This window comes from Thunnus thynnus, chromosome 20 (genome assembly GCF_963924715.1).
Source record: "Thunnus thynnus chromosome 20, fThuThy2.1, whole genome shotgun sequence".
Taxonomy (NCBI): Eukaryota; Metazoa; Chordata; class Actinopteri; order Scombriformes; family Scombridae; genus Thunnus; species Thunnus thynnus.
In genome coordinates, this window is record NC_089536.1 from 7,125,658 (window position 1) to 7,149,455 (window position 23,798).

The following is a 23,798-nucleotide window of genomic DNA, read 5'->3' on the forward strand; positions in this document are numbered from 1 at the left end:
GTCTTCTGTCATTTAGTAAATGTGAGTTCTCTGCGTGGATAGATTGGAAATATCAGTATCAGTATCTGATAAGAATGACTAACTTTTGTTGTCAGTTGATTTACTTTATAGTTGCCCAATCAAACACTCTCAATCAACAACAATCCAGCCAATGGACATGGTCTGAGGGCGGGCCCTAACGCGCGACAGAAATGTCCCAGCCAGGTGCGCTGAGCTGGTTTGCCCAATATGGACTCTATTAGGCTGAGTACCCGACTCAGCTTCGTTAATTTAGAGAATACGGGATGAATTAACATACAAGGAACACTTTTTGGTGTCGCCAAGTTACTTGCGTTTCCTTTCTGTATCTGTTGTCGGGCAGTATTTAAGAAGAACACATAGCTTGTTGTCTGCGGTGTTCTGGTTTTGAAACGTAAGATGTGTGGTAAGTTGTTTGTCGTTTGTTTGTTATCTTAAGCAACACACTTTATAAAAACTCTACAGTTGCTGTATTGCAAGTATGAGACACTGTTTGCGGAATAAGTAGCCGACTGAAGTTGATATAATACAGTGACGTATTGAATAATGACGCAATTAAACGTCATTAAATCTACGTCTTGATAATTGCACGCTAAAAGGTAAATTTCACGCATCGGCGCAACCGCAACTTTGCACGCTTTTTAGTGTCGCTGTCCAGGGTGCTGAACGGCTACTTGAGGCCCGGGGGAACCCCAAGGTGACGACATGAGGACACACTGTTATCACGGGATAAGTTTAGTGACATGTAACCATGGTATCACACCATGTGACATCCTGACTCTAAGTGGGTCAGGCCTGAGCTAAATAAACCTATTAAATCCTACTTCTAACCTCACTGCAATGACAAATACAGTATATCTTTGGGCCTGTCTATCAATGTCATTTATGTAATGTGATTTGCTTTCCAAAAGATGAACAATTAATCTTTAATACGTACTTTAGATATGTTGGTGTGTTAAAAAAAATGCTGTATTTGTGTTCCTGATGTGATTATTTATACAGAAAGTGTTCATCATTTTTCTCTGAGACTCAGACAGGTGAGAGAGATGCAACATGGGCAGGAATGGACCAAAGTGTGACTCCAGGAAGCCAAAGGGTCAGCTATCATGTCAAAAAGCAGCCTGCATCGGTTAGTTGGATACGTCCATTTCATTCTACTAGCAAGCTACAAACAAATACCACATTATATAGATAATCCAAATGCATGTGTGTGTTTACAGCGCAGCTGTGATCTTCTCTTTATCCAAACTTGAACATCATATAGTTTCAGTATGCAGGGAACACAGAGGACAAATTGCCTGAGGATCCCCTTCCTTCTGCTGTATGCTGCTGTAGACTCCTCCACCCGGAGCTGAGCCCCCGGTGGAGCGTGTGTGTGAAAGGGGACCCTGCCAGCCTCCATGGCTCACTCGTCAGACCCGTCCCGCAGGGAGAAGACCCCCGGGACCCAAGGGTCACACACGGCTACACGCAACCTCTTACGGAAGAAGGAGCAGCGCCGGCGGGGAATCCGATCCTCCTCACCCATGGGCCGGGTCATCCTCATCAACTCTCCTGTGGATGGTAAGGAGCAGTTGGGCTGCTTGTACAGAGCATATTACAATATGTAGACTAAACACTGGCTCATTTTGGTTTATAGGTCAAAGAAGACAAAGAATTGTTGGTATTTCTTTTAGAAATTTGGGCCTGGATTAGATTTGGTAAGGTGGGAACAGCAAAGATGAGACCAGCTAAGCAGGGTTCTTACATACTTAAAGTTCTGCGTTGTAGTACTTCTGCGTCTAGTACTACTTGTTTTTGTTTCATGAGAACATGTAAAAGAAGGTAGTGAACCTTCATCAAGCATTAAACTCACAACATGAAACATCTTCATACCAGAGCCCAGACTGCAACAACCAATCAAAAAGGAGTCAAATCACACAAACGCCTGAGACAATTACACAATCAATAACTGGTAGAATACATACATAAACTGGGACTACCAACTCAATATCCATAGACTACAATATATTCATTGTATTTTGTTTTCAGGTTAATATTATCTTATGCACTAATCCACCAGGTGTGCATTTGGCAAAATTCAGTTTGATGTTCTTGTGAAACTAATGTCTCACAAGCCTTAAATATAACTTTTTCACATCTGTCATTTTAATTATCAAAGTAAGCCTAAAAGCTTAAGAACTCTCAATATCTCAGAAAAAAAGAGAAATGAAGTAAAATAATTACATGGGGATGTCTGCATAATATGAAAATGTTTTGCTACTTATTAAAACAAGTCCATTTTATTCATATAGCCACAAATTACATATTGCCTCTTTACATTCTTACAACATCCCCTATCCTAGACTCTCAAACCCGTATCAGCTATCTGACAACCCTCTAAAATAATCTTTAGAGGGTTGTCGGACCCTGGTGGGTTTTTCCAAAAGTAGAGAACCACCACTGTAGGTTATGAATGGTCAAATAAGGCAGAGCAGTCAAATACAAGCTTGATTGACCTTATTTAAATAATTGTGGACAACTGAAAGCTTATTAACACACCATCATGTGATATTTACAGGCGGAGATGACAGCGAGGACCTCCATACAATCACAGTGGACAAGAGTGTGGATGGAAAGCTCGGCTTCAGCGTGCGTGGAGGCTCAGAACACGGCCTCAGCATCTTTGTCAGCAAAGTGGAGGATAACAGTACAGCAGGTAAGCTAGAATACTACAATATGGAAATACAGCCAGGGATGTCACGCGTTGGATTTATGGTGTTGCGTTTGTGCCTAATCGTGTCTCTGTGTATGTGTACAGAGGAGGCAGGCCTGCTGGTAGGTGATAAACTGGTGGAGGTGAACGGCATCAGCCTGGAGAGCATCACCATGAGCAGCGCCGTGAAGGTCCTCACAGGCAGCAACAGGCTGAGGATGGTGGTGAGACGAGTTGGCAAAGTCCCCGGCATCCGCTACTCCAAGGATAGGACTACTTGGTAAAAAAATAAATATCATTATTCAATAATTTAATTATGAGCAACTGTGGTTCAACAGAGAACTAATTTGATTATTGATTAATTGTTTAAGTCATTTTTTTAAGCAAAAATGACAAAGATTTGATGGTTCCAGGTTGTTAACTGTGAGAATTTGCTGCTTACATTATAATAAATTGAACATTTTGGGGGTTTTGGACAAACAAGACATTTAATGATGTCACCTTGTGTTCTACGATATTGTGATGGACATTTTCACTGTTTTTGATGTTTTATAGACCAAACGTTTCATCAATTAATTGTTGAAGTAATTTTTTAAGCAAATTGCCAAAGATTTGATGGTTCCAGGTTATTACATGTAAGATTTTGCTGTTTTTTGTGGTCTTACATTACAGTATATTCAACTGAATATCTTTTGGACATTTTCACTGTTTTTGATGTTTTATAGACCAAACAATTAATTGATAATGAAAATAGTCGTTAGTTGCAGCCCTACAGTAATGTGTCCTCTGCATTTTTTTCAGGGTGGACTTGATACACAGGCGTATGGTGGTGGAGGAGAGCGGACGGACACCTTCGGAGGCCAGCTCAGGAAGCGCCCTCCAAAGGATCGTCCACCTGTACACCACCTCTGACGACTACTGCCTGGGCTTCAACATCCGAGGGGGAAAGGAGTTTGGTCTGGGCATCTATGTCTCAAAGTAGGTACATCTGACGTGGAAAACAGGAGATTCTAGATCATGTTTTTATTCATTTTCTTTGACTGCATTTATTAAGCTGTTTATTATTTCTCCTTCCCCTGTTGTCTTAGACTGGATCCTGGTGGTCTGGCTGAGCAGAATGGAATCAAAATGGGGGACCAGATCCTGGCTGCCAATGGAGTGAGCTTTGAGGACATCAGTCACAGCAATGCTGTGGAGGTGCTGAAGAGCCACACTCACATCATGCTGACCATCAAGGTGAGGAGGAGGATGATGTACAGCTTTTGGCCACAGAGGAAAACAGATGCAAGACGTCACTTGTGTTGTTTGGTTGAGTAGCATTGGTCACTGATTCTAAATTTTAACATATTTATGCAAGCTCATCAAGAAAAACATCTTGTATCGCTCATTTTTTAACACCTTACTTAAGAGACATTACTAGAAAACAACTTTTTAGTGTATTTCCAGCTGAAACAGGGCGATGTGGCAGGAGTAAATACAGAGAGAAAGAGAGGAAGTTGTTCAGAAATGTTTTGTGTATAACCTTCAGCTGTCACAAATTGAATTTTTTAAATTTAAAATGAACAGAATATATTCATGGTGTCTAAAAGAAACAGCATTCTGCCAGTTTTTCATGATTCATGATCAGAAAAGTCATTTACAAACACTGTTTTCCAGGAAGTAAAAGTAAACAGACTTGACAGAAAAATAATAAAATTCTATAATCTTTTGTCATTTGTCAGAATATAGTAAAGGTGTGAGTTATGGAGAATTAGTTTAAAAGATGAAAAGATACTAGGAGCCTTTATCTTATATAACATTGTCAGTAGAAGTAAAGTTGTCTCCAGTTGAATGTGGGGATGTTTGGTGTTAGCGACAAGCTGAAGAGAGTGTATCACCTTCCATAATGACTCTTTGTTACTAGGAAGCATGTTGCTTCTTTCATTGCTGCCTCAGTTAAATAACCTGACGTGCATTAACTTTCTGACCTGCTTCCTACCTTTCATCTTTAATTCGGTCACCCACGAAAACCAACTACACACTCCATGAGGGGCGTCACCACACAGTCGATGTAGCAGCAGTTCATGTGTGTGTGTTTGTGTGTTTCTGTGTGTGTGTGTGTGTGTGTGTGTGTGGCAGAGCCGACAGCTGGCATGCAGTCGTAATATTCCTCGCTCACTTTACTTGTAGGAGCTTGGGTTTCGCGCTGTGAAAAATAGCCAGGCCGTGTGCATTATTCACCAGGCAGCTGGGATCAGGTGCTGATCAAAGCATAGAGATGTGTTTTGTGCAAGTTTAGTTTCGGGATCCCTCGTCTTTGCCCCGTGGAAACTGAAACACTAGAATTAGAAAGCATCCCATCTATCGAAGGTTACTAGAAAGTCAGGAAGAGAAATGTGTTTCTGTTTGAAAAGGATAAGAGTTTTAAGCTTGTGGGTCTCTGTGTGGTTCTAGGGTTACTCTTTATCAAATATAGTGATCCCATAAAAGTTTCAAGGTCTCTGCTGTATCTCATTTGCATATCTGTGGCCATATCTTCACAGGAAGCAGGACGATACCCTGCTTATAAGGAGATGGTGGCAGAATACAGATGGCTCAATAAGTGTATGTATCTGTCTTTCAAATGTCTCATTATCTGGAAAGTTGCAAGACTTTGGAGTCTTTAGATAAAAATATGTCTTTCTGTTTGTGTTTTTAGTCTTTGATGGTCTATCTGTAAATATGTGAAGAACACGGGACACTCATTAATATATTTAGATAAATTAGAGTTGGATAATCTCTTGTTTTCTTCCTTAGTGGCCAATGGCACTCAGAAATCTTCTTCCCAGGGTTCAGACTCAAACTCCTCAGCCTCTTCTCTGTCATCTGGGACTCCGGTCAGCTCTCTGAGCGGCCTCTCTCAGGTCATGTTCCCCCCCAGCCTGTCATTTGGCTCAGATATGGTGGACGTCTGCATCTCCACTGAGGACCAGAGGTCAGGGTCAGCTGGTTTATATTTTTACTTCGATTTCCCCATTTTTGGGTGATTCGTCAAGAAATATTAGGCCTATACAACATAGAATTTTACAGAATGTTTCACTTTCTAGGGCCTTTTAGAATAGTCTGTTTACAGTGCAGACACTTCAGGTTTTAAAAGCAACATGTGTACACTTACAGACTAGACCAGACATGATCATGGTGGTTTGTTTGTCCAGATCTGAGTCCGAACGCACTGAGACCGCCATCCAGACGGACCTTCCTTCTCAAAGGACGGGCGCAGACACCACTCGCAGCCTGGGACGCACCACTCTGCTCAAAGACACGGTGATCCGTGGAGAGGAGGGCAGGGGGAGGAAAGAGTCCCCAAAGACCGCCGTGCTGCTGGCTCTCAGCAGACCCAGCCGACCCATCAGCCGCTCACAGAGCCAAGTCACTGTGGCAGGTGAGGCTGCGTGAAAGTGGATGAGCGTACTAGAAAGTTCATGAATTACATAAATGACCTGCTGTTGCTACCCAAACATAGAGATCAAGCAGGAGAAAGGGAAGAAGCAGAAATGGAAGGACCCCGAGGAGAAGAGCACCCTACAGCGCTCAAAGACCTTCGTCAACTTGCTGTTCAGGGGTGGACGCAAGAAAGACCCTTCCAGGGGGCGCTCTAAGTCCCCGTCCATAGACAAGGCCAGCAAAGGTAGTTGTATGTTTGCATCCTCAAATGATTTAAATAATTTTTCCTCTCTGGGTGATTTAATTTACTTATATTAGTATAATATTAAAACTTGAAGACTAAGTGGTCCAGGTCACATGTGTCATATGATCCAGCTCTGAATCTCTCCTGTAATGTCTCCAGAGGGACGACAGCTCAGTGCGATGCCAAATTCAGAGATGCTTGGAGTGGTGGAGGGCATGGCCTGCAGGCTGCTGACAGAGGAGGAGGTGGCTGCCGTGATGAGCATGTGCCAGAGGGTAAGAGGCTTTGTTTACAGCTGTAGACAGACTGAGACGGTGTAGTTTTTAGATGTTGCCACAGACATGGTTTCCATATCGTCTGTATCATCTTAAAGGATGGTGACTGGTGATCAAAAAGTTCCATGAAAAGACCAAAACCATAAATTAATTGATCCTATGAACAAGTACGATGGTCTGTAAAATGTCAGAAATGGTGAAAAATGTCGATCACTGTTTCCCAAAGCCTGAGATGCAACCTCAAATGTCTTATATTGTCCTGACCAACAGTCCACAACCCAAAGATATTCCATTTACTATCATAGAAGAAAATTTTCACATTTCAGAAGCTGGTACCAGATAATTTTGGCATATTTTTCTTAAAAAACTAACTCAAAGCAATTAATCATCAAATCAAATCATCAAAATAGTTGCTAGGAAACCTGATATCTTTTTCCTTTGTGCCATGGAGCTTCATTGTTGTCCGAAAACTACTAAATGTGTGTTAATGAGCCAAATATTCAGTAGAGCAGCAAACCTGCTGCTGAAAATCAATCCCAATAAATGCACTCATTTACCCCTGTCAAAGAATTAAAAATTGAAACTATATATCTGTGAGCTGTTTTGAAGATTTATGTTTTATGTTCAGTAGGAACTAACTAGCTTAGGGTTGAGTGCCACAGACGTTGGAAGTATTGACCGACGGACTAACACACAGTTGTTGGTTTTGGTCTTTTCATGTGATTTGTTGATGATAAGAAAAATATAGGATATCACCAGCCTTTTCTTTTAAAGGACTGTTAAATTATACATATTTGAAGTCTATTAATCTGTTTATCGCAGTATGATAAGCCTTAACTTCCCTGTAAGTGTTGGAATCTGTTGAAATTCAGCTTTTACTGCCCCATGAAGGAGTCTTTATGTTTATAGTATTTATCTCACTTTAGAACATTTCACAAGTTTAAGTAACTAGTCATCAGTCACTGTCATCTGTGTAATAAATGGCTGATTTGATTGTTACTCGTACAGTATGTGGCTGAACGGTCAGTGGAGAACCTGATACGCCACCTGCTGGCTGTGCTGGACAGGCCTGAAAAACTGCTCCTGTTGAGGGAGATCAGGTAAGCAAGAGAGAGGGTAACAAAACGGGGAATGATTTTAAACTTAACGACTAACAGACCTAACTTAAGTTTTCAAAAACCTACTTTGATACTATTGATTGATTGATTTAAAGACAGTTTCTTCATATATCTAACATCAACTTGATATTGCTGCTGATATATATACACACACACATTTATATCATGAAGTTTTATTTTGTGGTTGCATATAAAAGTGGGTAAACTCTATTCAATAGCCCATATTTAAATCCAAATCCGCTGTGTGTGTGTGAAGGTGGCAGTCTGAAGTGGAAAACAGTGGAATTACAAAAGCTGCCAGAAGGGGATTAAGGATTTCTCAGGATAATCATCTCAGACCCAAATGTTACACAAAAAGATACAGAAGACTAATTAAAAACGTTTTGTAATGTAACACAATAAGGAAAAATGACTCAGCGTTTTTCCATGTTTCACAGAATGCTGCTTGCTCCCTCTGACCTGGCTGTATTCAATAACATGGTGACGCCTGTTGAAGTGGAGGCCTACGATATCCTCAAGTATCGCTCAGGTGTGTTTGATACGTGCAAAATTTGTTTAGAATCAGTGCGATCATGTGCAAAAAAAAGATGAATTTGTCACAGTAACTTTAACAAACATACAACACAAATCAGTTCTTTGTTGTTCCAGTCATGCTGCGTTCTGTAAATTTTTCCTCATTCCTCTCTTTTTTGTATTGTAGTCCGAACTCCTCCTCTTCGCTCTCCCATGTCTGGTCGAGCACCCAAACGACGCCTTATCACTCCCATCCCAGGTTGGTACCTTTCACGTCCTTTTAGATATAAATGTTGCATGTAATGAGCCTTGAAAAATAAAAATCTCAGATTTTCTTAGGTCTATTTATTTTGTTTTATTTTTATTTAACCTTCACTTAAGCAGGAAGTCTCTTGATACACATTATCTCTTCTTACAAGGGAGACCTAACCAAAATGGAAATGTACAATAGGTGTCACAAAGTTACATAAAAACACATTAATTTACAACAATCACATCTTATGGTTTAAAAAGGTGGTTTAGATGATTATGTAGTATGTAGATGTTGTGTAGTATTTTTTCTTAAAATTGATTATCAGTGGAGCGTCCCAGTAGCCAAATGGTTACTAAACATGCCACATAACTGCAACGTCCCCAGCTCCATTCTCCTTGCTTCCTGTCTGCCTCTTCACTGCCCACCATCCAATCAAGGCAAAAAATGTGCAAAAAATTTGATTAACAAGGGAGCAACATGTGTTCTGAGGTAGATGCCTTCCCATATCTGCCAAGAAAAGAAAAAAAAATACATTAAAAAATATAAATACTATAAAAATTTAGTATCGCATGATTTCAACTTGTTCAAAATGTTGACATAGTATCTCATGATTTTTAATTCAATATCAGTTTACTATGAGTATTTTTATTTTCATCATGTATGATTTTCCATCTGTTTTTGCTTTCTCCATACATCCCATTATGTCGTGAGCTCTTTGAACCCACAGCTTGTGTTTTTAAGTGAACAGAACATGAAAAAAGCTGCTGATTATGACCGGTATGCTCCTTCCAGATTACAGGGGAGGCTTTGAGCTCCACAGTGCTGAGGAGGTGGAGAAGGAGAGCCACCTACTGGGAGAGCTGGAGAAGCTCAGTCTGTCTGGGCCACGAGTGTCCAGGGAGAGGCCCCACACCTCCAGATCTTTCACCCCGCTGCTGGACATACCTGTGGACGGATATAACACAGACCCCAGAGACGTCAAACCCTCCTCTGCCAGCCCCATGCTCCCCAACTGGTTACTCGCCCGCAGCGATGACTCCCGCCCTCCTCTCCGGACAGACATCGGCACGATCCGCTCCGTCCACTTTGACGAGGTTTCACTGCACTCGACTTCAGACAAGGGGAACACAGCCTCAGACAGAGGAAGGACCCCGTTTAAAAACGGCCACTCAAAAGGCAAAAATGAGAAAAGTGGTGACAGAAGTAAAGAAGCTGTGTTCACGCTGCAGAGCGCCCCACGCAGGAGTCGACCGTTGTTGTCGCAGGTGTTCAGTTCAAGTTCAGACCAAGTTAGAAGTGGACACGTGAACGGCCATCAGGCTTCCTCTGAGAACGGAGTCAACGGCTCCGACCCTGAACAGGAGTATGAACTCAAGGCTGTCAGCATCTCAAAGACCAAACAGTCCCTGGGTAAATGAGTTTGATTAGGTTTGATTACATTTTTGGCAGTCAGAATCATATTATAAATTGATACAATTTGTCAATATTTAAGCTACAAAATATATTTTTTTACTTACCTCAAGAGGAATGTAAACATGCAGATAGTTTTATATTCTCAGTGTGGTTTTTCACAGCACTGAAAAATTACATTGAAATAATTTCAGCAGCATTGTGTCTTTCTAAAAATGTCACGATTATTCAGGAAAGTCCACAGAAGACTTTGAACTGGAACTACTTTGTACAGAGTAAATTCCTACTAAACCTGTTCACATTGAGATCTGTGGATTATCAGGGACACCGTTTCTGGAAAGACACTTTTTTAAATGTGGATTTTCAGTGCTGATGTGGAAATTTCAAAGATAGATTTCTCAAAACCTGGGCAAATCAAACCAAAACTATCAAAATGTATGTTCTAAATAAAGGGAATGGTAGTTACAGTACATTAAATAGGTGTTTAATTTCATATTATGCCTAAAATGTTTACTTTAGGCATCAGCATATCTGGAGGGATGGAGTCAAAGATCCAACCGGTGGTGAAGATTGAGAAGATCTTTCCTGGAGGAGCTGCCTCCACCTGTGAAGTGCTCAAGGTAACGCGACAGTAATTGACACACACACAGAAGTAGAGAAGATGTACGCAGGTTTGTATCTGTTACCGTGTCTGACTTGAACCTCATGTACCATATCACTCTGTTTCTCCAGGCTGGATTTGAGTTGGTGTCTGTGGACGGAGTCTCGCTGCATGGAGTTACCCATCAGCATGCTGTCGACATCATCCGAAAAGCCTTCAGCAATAAGGCCAAAGACCCCATGGTGTTTGTGGTCAGAGTCCCCAAAGACCTTTGAAAAGACACTGAAAACACTCCTGAAAATCCTTAAAATAGAAAAATGCCCTGTGATTGTCAGCCACTGTGATTAACAGTGAGACAGCAGATGTGCTCTGACATCAGGTGCGTGATTTTGCCATTTAAATTAAAGTTAGGACTCATGACTTGGACTGGACAACAAAAAGTGGCCTTAAGGCAGCAGGTCACAGGACTTGAGGATTAAGCACATGAACACAGTGAGTTTATAAGAGGAATATTATCCCAAAAATACTCATAGTAAACCAACATTTACAGTTCATTAAATTTTTGTGCCCACAAAGCCTCATATCATGGAAAATGGTGCCCCTGGTGCCTTAGTATATCACTTTATCACAAACCAGGAGCCAACAATTGACAAGGACATGATTTTCTTTTTACATGTTGTGTCGTATTAACTGTGTAAATTCTTAAACTACACATAAGTAGATAAGTCATGGATCAACAGTGTATGTCTGTGCATCTGAATTTTTAAAATGTGCTGGCTGACAAACTGCAAACTGTAGCTTGAGTGCCTTTAAAAGCCCTGAACATATAAAATAGTTGTCACGTTGGCTTGAAAACATACTTTTGACCTGAAGAGGGCAGACATGTGACATTTCTGTACTCGGCAGCAGAGAGACAGTTTGAATAATCCTGATGTCCCACAAACCACCAAATTTAAAACATCACCTATATATGTAAAATGAGATGATTACTGTAGAATAAATAATCCAGGTTGCCATTGGTAAGAATTAAACGCCAGCTCAAATAAAACTGTTATTTTATGTCCCTGGTGAGTATACTAAACCTGACAAAAATAAACTTATTTCTGCAACAACTCAAAGGCAAATATACACTAAAAAGCCTTCAAATGTATATAATTTGGTGCAACAATTAAATTAAAGGAGAAAATTAAACCACTATAAGATTTGCTGACTTGGGAAGCAGCTGAACTCTGGCCAGAAAAATCTCAAGTGTTCATAATACGAAATGACACAGCTATTACATTTTGTCTTTTTTTAATTAAAAACATAGTAGGTTTGTTCAAGAAATGTACAGCATGAAAATATACATTTAATGTCTTCATACAAATATTGTGGATTATAAAATTATACTGAGGAACCAGAACAAACATCCACACGTACGTTAATATACAGGAACTGTACTGGAGGAGCAAAATATAATGTGCGACATTGCTTTGGTCTATTCACAGTGGCTATGTTTTTTATTTTTTTGAGATTAACAGACATCTCTGGAAGAAAACTTACACTTTATCATGTATGATTTGTCAGTATCTAGGGGGTTATTTACAGTGGATGATGATTCAATCAGCAGTAATAGAAGAAAAAGTGTCTTCTGGTGGGTAATGAGTGTGCCTTTGAACTGTACAGGGAAGTAAATACACATCAAACACATCCTATCCTTTTAAAAGATTGTTGGAAATGGAGTAGTTTGACTTTACACCAAAACACCTATCATTCAGTGCATGATTTTCCCTCTTTTAGTGATGTAATACACACATCTCAGTAATGCATCACAGCAATCAAAGAGAAACAGTATTTTCTCTAAATATCAGATACAAGAACAGTCGTGGTTGTGCTTTAGTAACGACACTTTTCTGAAATTGTATGTACATTTCATTACTTCCAACAGCGAAGGGTTGGATATATATACCATGAGATGATGCACATTTGTCATACCGTTTATGAAGTGGTAGTTATCCCTTTTAATATCTCTGGGTAAGTCGGACCAACTGTCCACACATCTTTCTTGTTCTACAGCTTAATCCTAAAAAACTGTAACTCTGTACAATGTTTTAAGCCTCGTTCGGCTCTTCGTCAGACACCTGACCAGGTACATGAGGAGCTAATTAGGGTTCAAAGTGTTGTACGTTTCTGATCGTAATTAAGTAGAAGTTTTAAAAGGGAGCAGTGACAGAAATCCGGACTGCTTTATGGCAACATGATTTTGGCATCAATGTGATCAAGTTTCTTCATTTGCTGGATATTTAATTTGCTGTATTAACCAAAAACAGACTTTATTTTATCCTTAAATAACATCTTAATCACAATATACAGTATATTAATGCTGCCATATATCATGTCAGAAGATTTTATCCACATCACCCTCTTCTACATGACAGGAAAAGTGATGTAATTCAATCAGACAACAGTTTGACGAAGCTTTTTGGGAATACTTAATTTTACAGATTCTTTAATTTTATACTAATTTCCTGGAAATTTAAGGTTTTTTTTTTGTAATTTAATTTATAATTTGCTAGTTATTTAACCGTTCCCAGACATTCCCCCATGAGCAAGCACTTGGCGATAACAGCAAGGAAAAAGTCCCCTTTACCGGGAAGAAACATTTATCAGAACCAGGCTCTTGGTGGGCGGCCAATTCTGCCTAATTCATAAGACATTTCTTTGAAAGTAATTATAGTTTTCAAGTAACAACTTTATATGCTAATATGTAGTTTGACAAACAAGACTACACACTCAAAACTAAGTATTTTCTGTCTGTTAAAGAGTTAAAGAGTCTCATTTATTAGAGTTCTTGCAAATTAACAATTATTTATGAGTTAGGGTTATTTATGAACCCAAATACGATGAAACTAAAACAACTCAACACTTTTTTCAATTTTTGTTTATAATCATTTCTACCAAATTGCACCACTCTCTCTGTAAAATGTCCTAAAGATTTAACCGTTAAAATTTCCAGGAAATTAATATAAAATTGACCTGTAAAATGAAACTATACCAACTTTTTGTGTGTGTGTGCAGGAAGGGGAAGCCGATATGGCTTATATGTGCACTGGATGTAAGGTGTTAAGGTAGCATTTGTTCCAGCTGTTATTGTGTTTAATTACATTAGACTGTACAGATGTTCATGATCATTTTTCCACCTTTAATACAGTTTAATGAGGCTTAAACTTTGTTTCCCTGTTCAGACACAAACAGGACTGAATATCAGACTCCAGAAATATTTCATTCTGTCTGCTCTCACAGTTAAGAAAACATCACATCTGTGCCAAATATGGTTGGAAATTTTGATTTTTTAGAGGACTCCAACCAGAACTACAGGACAACCGATAATGAACAAAGTACTGTAAAAACAGAAGAGCCTTCTACTGTTCCTTGGTCATAACGTCACCCATAATGCATCCACCGTCATTAGCACCCCGCTCCGATTCACTCACACTCATCATAGTTAACTGAAAGTCTGGTATCCCACGTTTACTGACAACAGCGTGGGCTCCATCTAAATTAACGGTACTAATGAGAGCTGACTGCTAACACAGAGTAGGAGTGTAGCGTTAAACCCAGCAGGGAAGGTGGAGTCATAACACAGAAGAGGAGGATCTTGAAAGGTTGAGTGAAGGTACTCATACACAACAAATCTCCCACAAAAGGCCTAAAACTGGGAAGGAGGACCAGGAGGCTGATTCCTTATTAGTGCAAACACTAAGACAGACATTAATGGAGGGGCAGAGGACTGAGATGGCCTACTAACGACTAATAGAGGTCATTGGCTTCCAAGTGGGACTCCTTGGAGAAAAGACCAATGAGGCAGAACCAAAGTGAAGCTGATTTTACACTGCGGGTGTTCTTTTTACATTTGTGATACCAATCTGCGTGTTTGTCATCTCAACAGACTGTTTTTTATCCAGACAGCACGTTAGACACCACATCTATGACGTGTAAGTGAAAAAAAAAAAAAGAGACTTTAGTAGACAGTAGTGCAAATCAAAAAGATGGAGAGATACGAGGGTCAAATTTCTGTGGCGGCAATCTCGTCAAAGTTGATCTCGTTGCCGCTGCCCTCGTCCTCCTCTCTGCTCTCCAGTTCGTGACTGAGCTCCTGCAGGAGCTGCTCCAGCTCTCGGTTCCTGCGATACATCTGCACATAGTTCTGCTGCAGCTGTTTCTGGTAGCGGATGACTTTGTCCTTCTCCTCCTGCCATATCCTGCGCTCCTCCTCAAAGCTTCCCGACTGCTGCTCGGCCCGCTGGCGCTCGAAGGCCAGCTCCGTCCTCATCCTGTCCATCTGCACCTTCATGTTCTGCAGAGCGTCAGTGTTGCTCTGCCGCTGAGCTTTCGCCTCATCACTCTCATAGGCTAGCAGCTGCTCCTCCGCCTCCTGGAACACCTGACACTGTCTGTTTCCTGGACCCTGATTGGCCAAAGCATCTCTGAGATGAACCAACTCTCCCTCAAGGCGTCCTACCTTCTCTCTGAGCAGCTCCGCTTCGCTCTTGCGGCGCTGAAGCTCGTTTTCACACACCTCCAGCTCCAGCGTTCGTGTGCGAGTTGTGCCGTTTGCCTCCTGAAGAAGGACCTGGGTGTTTGTCAGCTCACCACGAGTCTCTCTGAGTTGACCCCGCAGCGAAACGATCTCCCCTACACGCTGGGCTAACTCTCCCTGCACCTCCTTCAACTGCTGTTTCAACAAGGAGATTTCCCCCGACTTCTGGCAGACCTGAGGAGAGAGGAACAGCACTACTCAGGGTGCATATTCACACATTCAGTTAAGAAAAGCAAAGCTATTTTTTTGGTGCACAGGCTCATCAATAATTAGAAGAAATGAAATAAAAATCAGGCTGCAATGACAATTATTTTCATTATTCATTAATCTACCCAATTATTTTCTCAAATAATCAGTTAATTGTTTGATCTATTAAATGTCCATCTGTCTCCAAGAGCCCAAGTAGATAAATTTAAATGTCTTTTTCTGTCCAACCAACAGTCCAAAACACAAAGATGTTCAACTTACAATCATAGAAGACAAAGAAAAACAGAATATTCACATTTTGAGAAGCTGATCGTTATTTTTTGCATTAGAAAATACAGTAAATAAACAATCATTTATCAAAATTGATTAATTGTATGACAATATTGACTTCTTGTTTCAGATCTAAAGATAATTAAAATCTTTACTGAGCGTCACATGACAACATGTCATTGTCAGGTTAAACTACAAGAAACTTCCAATAAAGATGTGAAAGGAGGTTTTGGTGTTCAGGCTCAACTTAAACCATCATCTAGCTGCGTATGCCTCACACTCCGGTCTGTTCTACAAAACCTCAGCTGAACATGTTTTTATTGTTCAACACAGTGACTGAAGAGATCAGCAGGAGTCTGTAACAACAGCTGAATAATTAAAGCAGCTGCGAATTGAAACTCATGTTTCCTCCCTGTATGAAAAAGACAACAATGATCAGTTAATCTCAGGGATCAAACACTGTGCTGTGACTGTGCGAGGCCTTTAGATGTGTAGAAATGATTTCCTGGTGGCACGATTAATTATCTCATTGATCTGTGTCTGAAGCTTATAAAAGGCTACAGAGGCAGCCTGTTTGGTTCGTCTGCATGATTGAGGACGACTGATTCTTTTGAGTTAATGTCTGCATTCCTGCTGTCATATGAACAAATGAACTATAATTATGTGTCTGTCAGACTGTAATGAGGGTTTTAACTTTTGGTCACCATCCACAAAATCTTTACAGCTACATTTTCACATCCTGCATCAACTGTGCAAGAAATAATAATCATGTTGAATTCTGTTTCTTCTAATTAAGTGAATAAACAAATCTATAAATATATTATGGATAAACTGCCATTGATCCTCTTACATAAAAACTTATGGTGTAATATGTGCAGTGCTTAAAGCAATATGTGATACTGAGTTTAGAGAGGAGCAGGAAATGATAAAGTTAAGTTGAGATAAGTTTATCTGTTTATTGTTGTCATTATGGTATTATATAATGCTTGATTTGAACACTTTGGTCAGTTTTAAATAATGTCACTGCATACCGTTGTTGCATTAGTCTGCAGTGCTGCTCACCTCCCACTTAGTCTCCTCCAGACGAGGTCCCAGCTGGATCTTCTCATGCTCATAGGAGGTGCAGCGCTCCTCCAGCTGCTCCCTCTCCTTCAGAAGCTGAGCAAAGTCCTCCTGCAGCTTCTTCTTCTCCTGCTGGAGCTGATAAACCTGCAGCCACGATACAGCCGGCATTAGCCATGTTGACCTAAGCACTTCCTGGGGTGAGGTCATAATATGTCTTTTTCACAGAAGATATTTTGACTCGTCATAGGAGGAAAAGCTCAGGTGTTACTTTCATGTTGCATTCAGGTGTCCCAGTAAACCATGACAGCGAGCCATGCATGAGTTATCAACCGTTATTTATTTTATTATATACACATGTACTTTTCCTACTGTGACATGTCGAAATGTCTAACATGAAAAGGCTCATTGGTAGCCATTAGCTCCTATTTTCATGTCTTCTTTATGGCTGCCATGTTGACTGTCATCATGTAGCAAACGACTACTCAACATCAAGCTGACAGAGTTGACTTACAGGCGTGAACTCAACTAGTCTGTGCAACCCTTAGTAGGAAGGTGGATAAAATTAATAGTCTCATGATAATCAGAGAGGGGTAAAACTGTATATAAATTTTAGCCTAAAATACCATTAAATTAATGTTATAACCTGGAATATATTGTAACATTGACATTTAACATTTGTTCATAACTTCTACTGTTTTCTACACATTATGTGACTTTTTAAAAATTAACTTGTGTGACTTCAACAAGTACTGACTGCTTTGTATGAAAGTGATTATCAGTATGTTCTAGTTTGCCTTTACTGCATTTGTAGAAAAATACTTGGTATATGCATGCTGTAAGGTAAAATCACACCAAGGTTGTTGTTAAAGGTTCTGACCTGCAACTGAAGCACCTGCTGGGCTCGTTGGGCCTTCTGAGAGGCCACCTGCATCCTGGTGGCGCAACCCTGCCTCAGCTCCTCCAACTCCAGCTCAAAGCGCTTCTGTTTCTCCTCATAAACCTGAAACACGAGGCATTGCAATATGTGGCAAGAGGTCGAAGTACACCCATTTTTAATACACCTAAAGAACAGGAAAGAGTGACAGAAATAGACCTACCTGACAAATTGCAGCCTCATTCTCGTCCAGATTGTCTCTGAGTTGCTGCAGCTCCAGCTCCCTCTCCCTCAGCTTATCCTCCAGGTCCCTCACCACCCCCTCATATCCCTCCACCGGGCCAGGTGAGCGCCCGCTAGACCCGCTGTCAGACAGGGGCTGTCCTCGCCCGCTTATTGACCCGGAGCCTGTACTCTTACTGGAAGATGAGCGCCCGCTGTCTGAGTTCGAGTGTCCGTGTGCGGTGACCGGCGGAGCGCTCTTCATGGGCTCCAGATGGCCAGCAGGGGCCTCTCCTGACGCCAGGCTGTAGCCGGCGCTGCTGTAAGGCGGCAGGCTGGAGAGGGAGTTGCGGCCCGAGTCGGACAGCGAGCAGGATTGGCTGCTGCCTCCACCGCCGTTACGCCCCCCGCTGTACGAGCTGCGTTTCTCAGAACAAGATGGCGACACATCCCTGTGTGTGGGGCTGAGCAGGTTCAGATTGTTTTGGCTTTCTGATGCGTTGGCACAATGGCGAGGGGAGAGGTATTGCATGGAGGTACGGCTCTTGGGAATGACAGGTTTGAAGGCAGTGGGCCGCAGCACTGTTTTCTCCATATTCTAGATGAGAAAACAGGACAGAACAAAGAGTGAGAGGCAAGCAAGATTTTCAACAGGAGTGTTTAAATTCAAGTGCCTGAAAGTTGACATCACTCCTGTCTGATTTACTACAGTAGATCCTCCTGCTAATGTTATGAAATGTTTACTCAAAAATCAAAAAAATTGTGAGGTATTGTTAAGAAAAGTTAAAAAAAAACAACATTCAAGTAAACTATTGATGGGCAACATGATGATAAATATTCAAAATAATAATAGAATACATATAAAACAATGTCAGATTTCGCCATACTGAGTACGCCAATCTTTAAAGTCAAGTCAGGTCAAAATCAATCTGCTGATGAAGATCATGTAATATGATTGAAAGGTCTAGAACACCTACTAAGTAGGCCTTGAGGTGAGACTGTTTTGTCAAGTAGTTTCCACAATAATGAACTTTGAACCTTCACTGAGCAAACTCCATCTGTGGATGAAGTTCATGTGATATGATCAAAAAAGTTCTTAAATGGACTTTGAGGTTTATATAACCAAGAGAAGTTTATTTATATACCCTAAAATTATAATATCTCTGGTTGTATTAATCAATTATGGGCAATGTTGCACATCAGTAAGTAGATTTCTTTATGGTAGTACTGGATTTGTATCTGCTTATTTTATCTATAAAATGAAATTTGAATCACCCAGCCTAACAGTAAACACAAAATATTGTATTCAAAGACTCACCTTCTCAAGTTTTCCTGACACAGGGATCAGTTTTGGAGGAGGTCCCCCCATGTTCCCATTCAACCCTGATCCTTTAGTGTCGTCTGCATCGCTTCCTGGGCTAGAAGCAGTTACAAGGTTGTCATTCCAGTCACCTACATAGTCCTCATTCAGATAGGTGTAGTTCGCGTTCCCACTCTCCTTCTCCAGCCCCCTGCTGGACGTGGTGGAGCTCTGTTTCTTCACCGGAGGAGTGCGTCTCTGCAGTAAAGGGTCCTGGGGCGACTCGGAGCTCAGGCAGGAGGTGCCCGGAGTGGGCCGTCGGACTCTGGCTCCCAGCTCGACACCAGAGCGAGGGTCCTGGTAGGGGCCTGGGCGGGTGGCGATGAGGCTGCTGACAGAACCCATAGGATCCAGACTGGAGGGTGGTGCGTTGATGGGGGGAGAGGAGCCGGACGGGCGTCGTCTGCGGGCTCCTCCACTGAGGCCTGGGTTGTGGGGCTCAGCAGATATGGGCAGAGCCTGAACCAGGGCCATGGTGGCAGCTCAGGGGGGTCACTCGCTCTGAGAGAGAGAAATAACAGTGTGAGACTCACAAAGATGTTTTAATACATGTTTAAACAGCTATTCTCAATTATATTTTTTATTTTCATCAAAGGTGTTTTGGGGGGCCACAAGTCATTCTCAACTCATTCTTCAAGACAAGCCGAAGTAAAACCTCAAGTCTTGTGACAACGTAAAGACATAAGTCAAGTCTCAAGTCCTTAAGGACAAGTCCGAGTCAAGTCTCAGGTCATTTGAGTCAAGCCTCAACTTGTTAAAACAAGTCTAAAGTCACTGAGACAAGTTCAAGCCATGTTTGAAGTCTCAAGTCAAATCTCTAAACAATTCTTTAGTCTTTAAGGACAAGCACAAGTTAGGTTTTAAGTCATTTGAGAAAAGTACAAGTCAAGTCTCAAGTCATTCTTGTGAGTCTCAATTTTTATAATATAAGTCACAAGTCAGGTTTTTTCATTCGAGACAACTCCCAAGTCTACTCTCAAGTCGAATCTCAAGTCCTTAAGAACAAGTCTAGAACAAATCTTGTAATAGCAAGACTCAAGTCGTTCGAGAGAAGTCCAAATTAAGTCTCAAGTCTCGTAATAGCAAGTCTAAAGTCTTTTTAGACAAATCCAAGTCAAGTCTCAAATATTGAGACTTGAATATTTTTGCTTTAAGGTTTCATATCAAGTCTTCATGGAGTCAAATCCAAGCCTCAAGCTCAGATCTGTATCTTATTTTGGTTTAATATATTGGTCAATGTGTTTTCATTCTGCACACAAGGGTGCCTTTAAGGAATTTTTCTACGTCCAAACCACAAAACGACTATGACAGAGGCAAAACAGAGATGATATACAGTTGACTGAAACATACAAATATCCCACAATACCATGGTGGCCCACACAGCGAGAACCAGGAGAGGCCATTCATTAAGCCCATTCAAGCAGCATAAACGGGGCTCGAGGCATTCGGCCGGCGAGGCATGAGGCAGCAGAAGAAAAGGGTCTCTTTTCATTTGAGATGTAAAATGGCTTCTAACATGCTGGTATTTTTCCTGACAGCAACAAAGGCTACTGTCGCCACACATCTTATCAGCCTTAGGAATAACTAAAAGTTCATAACTGTGGATAATACCTCGAGGGAGAAACACAGAGGAGAGGAGACAGGTTGAACTTGCTGTGGTACTGTAGCAGAGGCTGTTTAAATCTAAACAGTGCACATAAATACAGAATATACTGGTGAGAAATAAGAAACTAATGTAGAAGGCACAAGAGCTGACACACATACTTGTTCACTACCTCACTCTCACAAGACTGCTGGTAAATATTGACACTATAACAGCCACAGTTGGACTGTGATACCAGTTTGTCCCATAGATGGTGAATTGTTGAGTGTTGTGTACAGAACAATAGCCAACAGGACACATGATGATGAGGTCATGGTGCACTAACTCACACGCACAACACCACCAGTTGTGATCTAAAAACATCATCACAGCGAGTCACAGGATATGAGGAAATCCGACTAACGGGTGCGTCCTGCTCTGGAGTTTCATACTTGTCTGCAAAGTCACAAAGACACGACTGAAGTACTCAAGAGAAAGTATGTCAAGAATGCAAATATGCAAGTGACGTAGTGAGAGCTGCAATTTGTTGGTAAGTTTCCATTGACACTGTTGACACATTGAAGATATAAAAACCTGGGGGGGGGGGGGGGCCTGTCCTTGTTGAGAATTAGTGGCGAGGATGGCTAATAAGGTGAAAGAAGGGCGGACAGCAGGCATGCCGGCCAGACACATTTCTACTTGGCTCATGCCAAGTCATTTGCCAACCTGCCAAGTTTACTGAGAGCCTACAAGGCTACTACTGCGATTTAACTGTGATTACCGCACGTTAATTAGCACACACAAACTCAGGCTGATCCCTACTTAGACTCATAATAACTGACTAAGACAAATCTGGTACTGCAATATGTTATTATGGTGTGTAAAAACTCTGAAAATACAAAATACATTGACAAGAATTCTACTGTACAGCAACAAGTAATTATAACACCAGCATCTCTCAATACATTTACTTACTTTTTTAAAGCTTAGCAAGCTTTCCGTCAGCTTTCTAAGGTGCTACAGCTTTAACAAGAAAAGAAAATTAGCTAAAATCCATTGTGGGAAATGCTGAAAATGAGGCTTGAAATGCTCTGTCCATTGATCCTACTTGGTCATTCAGTTCATGCACTTTCAAACGGAGTTTCAAGTGTGTTTCAGTATGCCGCCTACTGAATAATTCAACCATTGCATCAGTGTCAATATGACGGAAGACTTGAGCTAATGGCAGCAGGAGCAACATGTGGTGTTTGGGCGGCAGAATTAACAGTCCCAACGAACAGACAGTACGACTTATCTAACTTCTGTATGCGCTGTAAAAAGCTAATTAGCCCATGACGATGTTTATTACACATAATCCTGTCTGAATGGCGGGGAATGAAACTGACTACGCCAACGTCCGAGTATGTTAAAAACTCCTGCTGTCAGTTAAAATCCTTATATATTCAAAATATTTACAGTTAGGGTCTGAAACCATGGCTCTTGGAAGAATGACTCCTACCAAACTCTACGGGTGCACAGGTCAGTGACACTTTCGGTTTAGGGGTTTTATACATACATTCATGCCAAATTTATATATTGAATCAGAGTTTTAAATTTTAGGTTGCACCTTCTCAGAGTGTCTAAAGCTTCTGTCTTTGCTGTTTGCTTTCCTCACATCAGTATTTCTGGTCTTGGGGGGAGGCGGGGGGGGGGGGGGGGGGGGGGAGTCTAACTCTCTCCAGATAAGTGAATAAGCTCTAATCCTTCCGGACTCAAGACGACTGAAACTACGCAGAAACTCAACTAAGGAAAGCAAAAGGGTCTCAAAAGCCCCCCCAACATGTTCATGCAGTCCTGGTTTCTCCTTTGTTGTCATAGTGACCGGGGCCTCAAACATTAGAAGGGGGAGGAGGGGAGGGTCAGAGGGCTGACAGAGAGGCCAGGACCCTTCCTTAGCATCTTAAAGCCTTCATTCGTTCTATAGCTCTGACAGTCATCAATACGCTCTGAATCAGCCTAATAGAAGATAAATGGACATTAACTACTAATGAGTGGTGGATGGATGGATGCCAACTGTGCGGAGGGGTGAATGGACGAGTATTTTAATGATGAACTGATGAATCGTTTTGTCAATAAAATGTCTAAAAATGCCCATCGCAATTCCCAAGAGCTCAGAATTAAGTCTTCAAATTGCTCGTTTTGACCGACAAACACTTACAAAACAGTTAATTTACTGTCACATACAATAAAGAAATTCACATTTAAGAGGCTGGAAACCAAAAAGCTGTGATTTTGATTGACGTGTTTGATTATTTGTAGGTTCCTTTTAAAAGAGGAAGACAAGAGGAAACACGGCCAATATAAGAGCGAGATGTAAACGTTGCTCTATTCTCTAATTCTTAAACTGATTATCAAAATTCTGTCTGAACAGTTTTCTTTCTCAATCAAACATCAATTCAGTACTGAAATAATGATAAATGTACAAACAAAAAGGGTATTATGCTGTCTCGTCTACAGTGTCAGCTGACTCTTACTGTGAGCAGACTGTTATTGTCTGGGAAACCTTTGAAGGTCTTAAATGTCCCTCAGTCAGGCAGCAGACAGACGGACTCAGTCAGTCACTCCTCCAGTATGAGGAATGTGGGGGCAGACCGGCTAATGAGAGCCGAGCCTAAACACGGGCAGAACGAGCACTGGTCAGCGTGTTGACATTCACTGGTGGACGGTGTGACTCCACAGCCACTGTTTTTTCTGGTGTCTCATCAGTCACATGGCACAGCTCGGGAGAGGAGATTTAAAGTAAAATTTCACCAGCGTCAAACATTTTGCTTTTCAGCAGTAGCTCTCCTGGGATTGACTGTCACACCAAGGCTTCAGGATTTTATTCCATGACTTCAGCACTGACAGTTTTATGGAATTACCGGTTTAGATGTAACCCGAGAGAAGCAGCACACAGAGAGAAAATGCAATTGCTGCAATTTCACATCACATAAGTTACAAGAATTAAGAAGTAACAAGAAATTGCAAAACAGAAATGCTGATATGTTTAAGGTGATTTAGAAACAGTGTCTACATTACATTTTCAACTGTAAATGTCTTGCTCAGTATATATCTCAGTCATAATACTTTAA

At 41.1% G+C, this 23,798-nt stretch overlaps 2 protein-coding genes across 6 annotated transcripts in view; one reads left to right on the forward strand and one right to left on the reverse strand.

Annotated features, from left to right (window-relative positions):
- The first annotated feature begins 118 nt into the window (after positions 1-118).
- LOC137171989 (PDZ domain-containing protein 7-like) lies at positions 119-12,216 on the forward strand. Of its 4 annotated transcripts, none has more exons than XM_067576231.1 (18): positions 119-424; positions 1,046-1,147; positions 1,283-1,581; positions 2,579-2,716; positions 2,819-2,993; positions 3,515-3,691; positions 3,802-3,949; positions 5,236-5,296; positions 5,489-5,672; positions 5,887-6,113; positions 6,195-6,359; positions 6,519-6,634; positions 7,643-7,734; positions 8,190-8,281; positions 8,453-8,524; positions 9,311-9,928; positions 10,448-10,548; positions 10,661-12,216. In XM_067576231.1, exons 3-18 carry the CDS (start codon positions 1,419-1,421, stop codon positions 10,802-10,804), a joined length of 2,673 nt encoding a protein of 890 aa, XP_067432332.1. In that variant the 5' UTR covers positions 119-424; positions 1,046-1,147; positions 1,283-1,418; the 3' UTR covers positions 10,805-12,216. The 4 variants fall into 4 exon arrangements, with proteins under 4 accessions (XP_067432332.1, XP_067432335.1, XP_067432334.1 ...); XM_067576234.1 differs by having other exon boundaries at positions 5,489-5,666; XM_067576233.1 differs by having other exon boundaries at positions 1,354-1,581.
- LOC137171990 (leucine zipper putative tumor suppressor 2 homolog) overlaps positions 11,806-23,798 on the reverse strand; it is a 34,588-nt gene continuing 22,595 nt past the window's right edge. For both annotated transcript variants that reach the window (XM_067576237.1, XM_067576238.1), the window contains 5 exons: positions 19,065-19,607; positions 17,748-18,344; positions 17,528-17,650; positions 16,648-16,794; positions 11,806-15,282 (listed from right to left, as the gene is read on the reverse strand). In XM_067576237.1, coding sequence (XP_067432338.1) covers positions 14,575-15,282; positions 16,648-16,794; positions 17,528-17,650; positions 17,748-18,344; positions 19,065-19,580 — 2,091 coding nt within the window. In that variant the 5' untranslated portion in view covers positions 19,581-19,607 and the 3' untranslated portion in view covers positions 11,806-14,574. The remainder of the gene's footprint in view (positions 15,283-16,647; positions 16,795-17,527; positions 17,651-17,747; positions 18,345-19,064; positions 19,608-23,798) is intronic.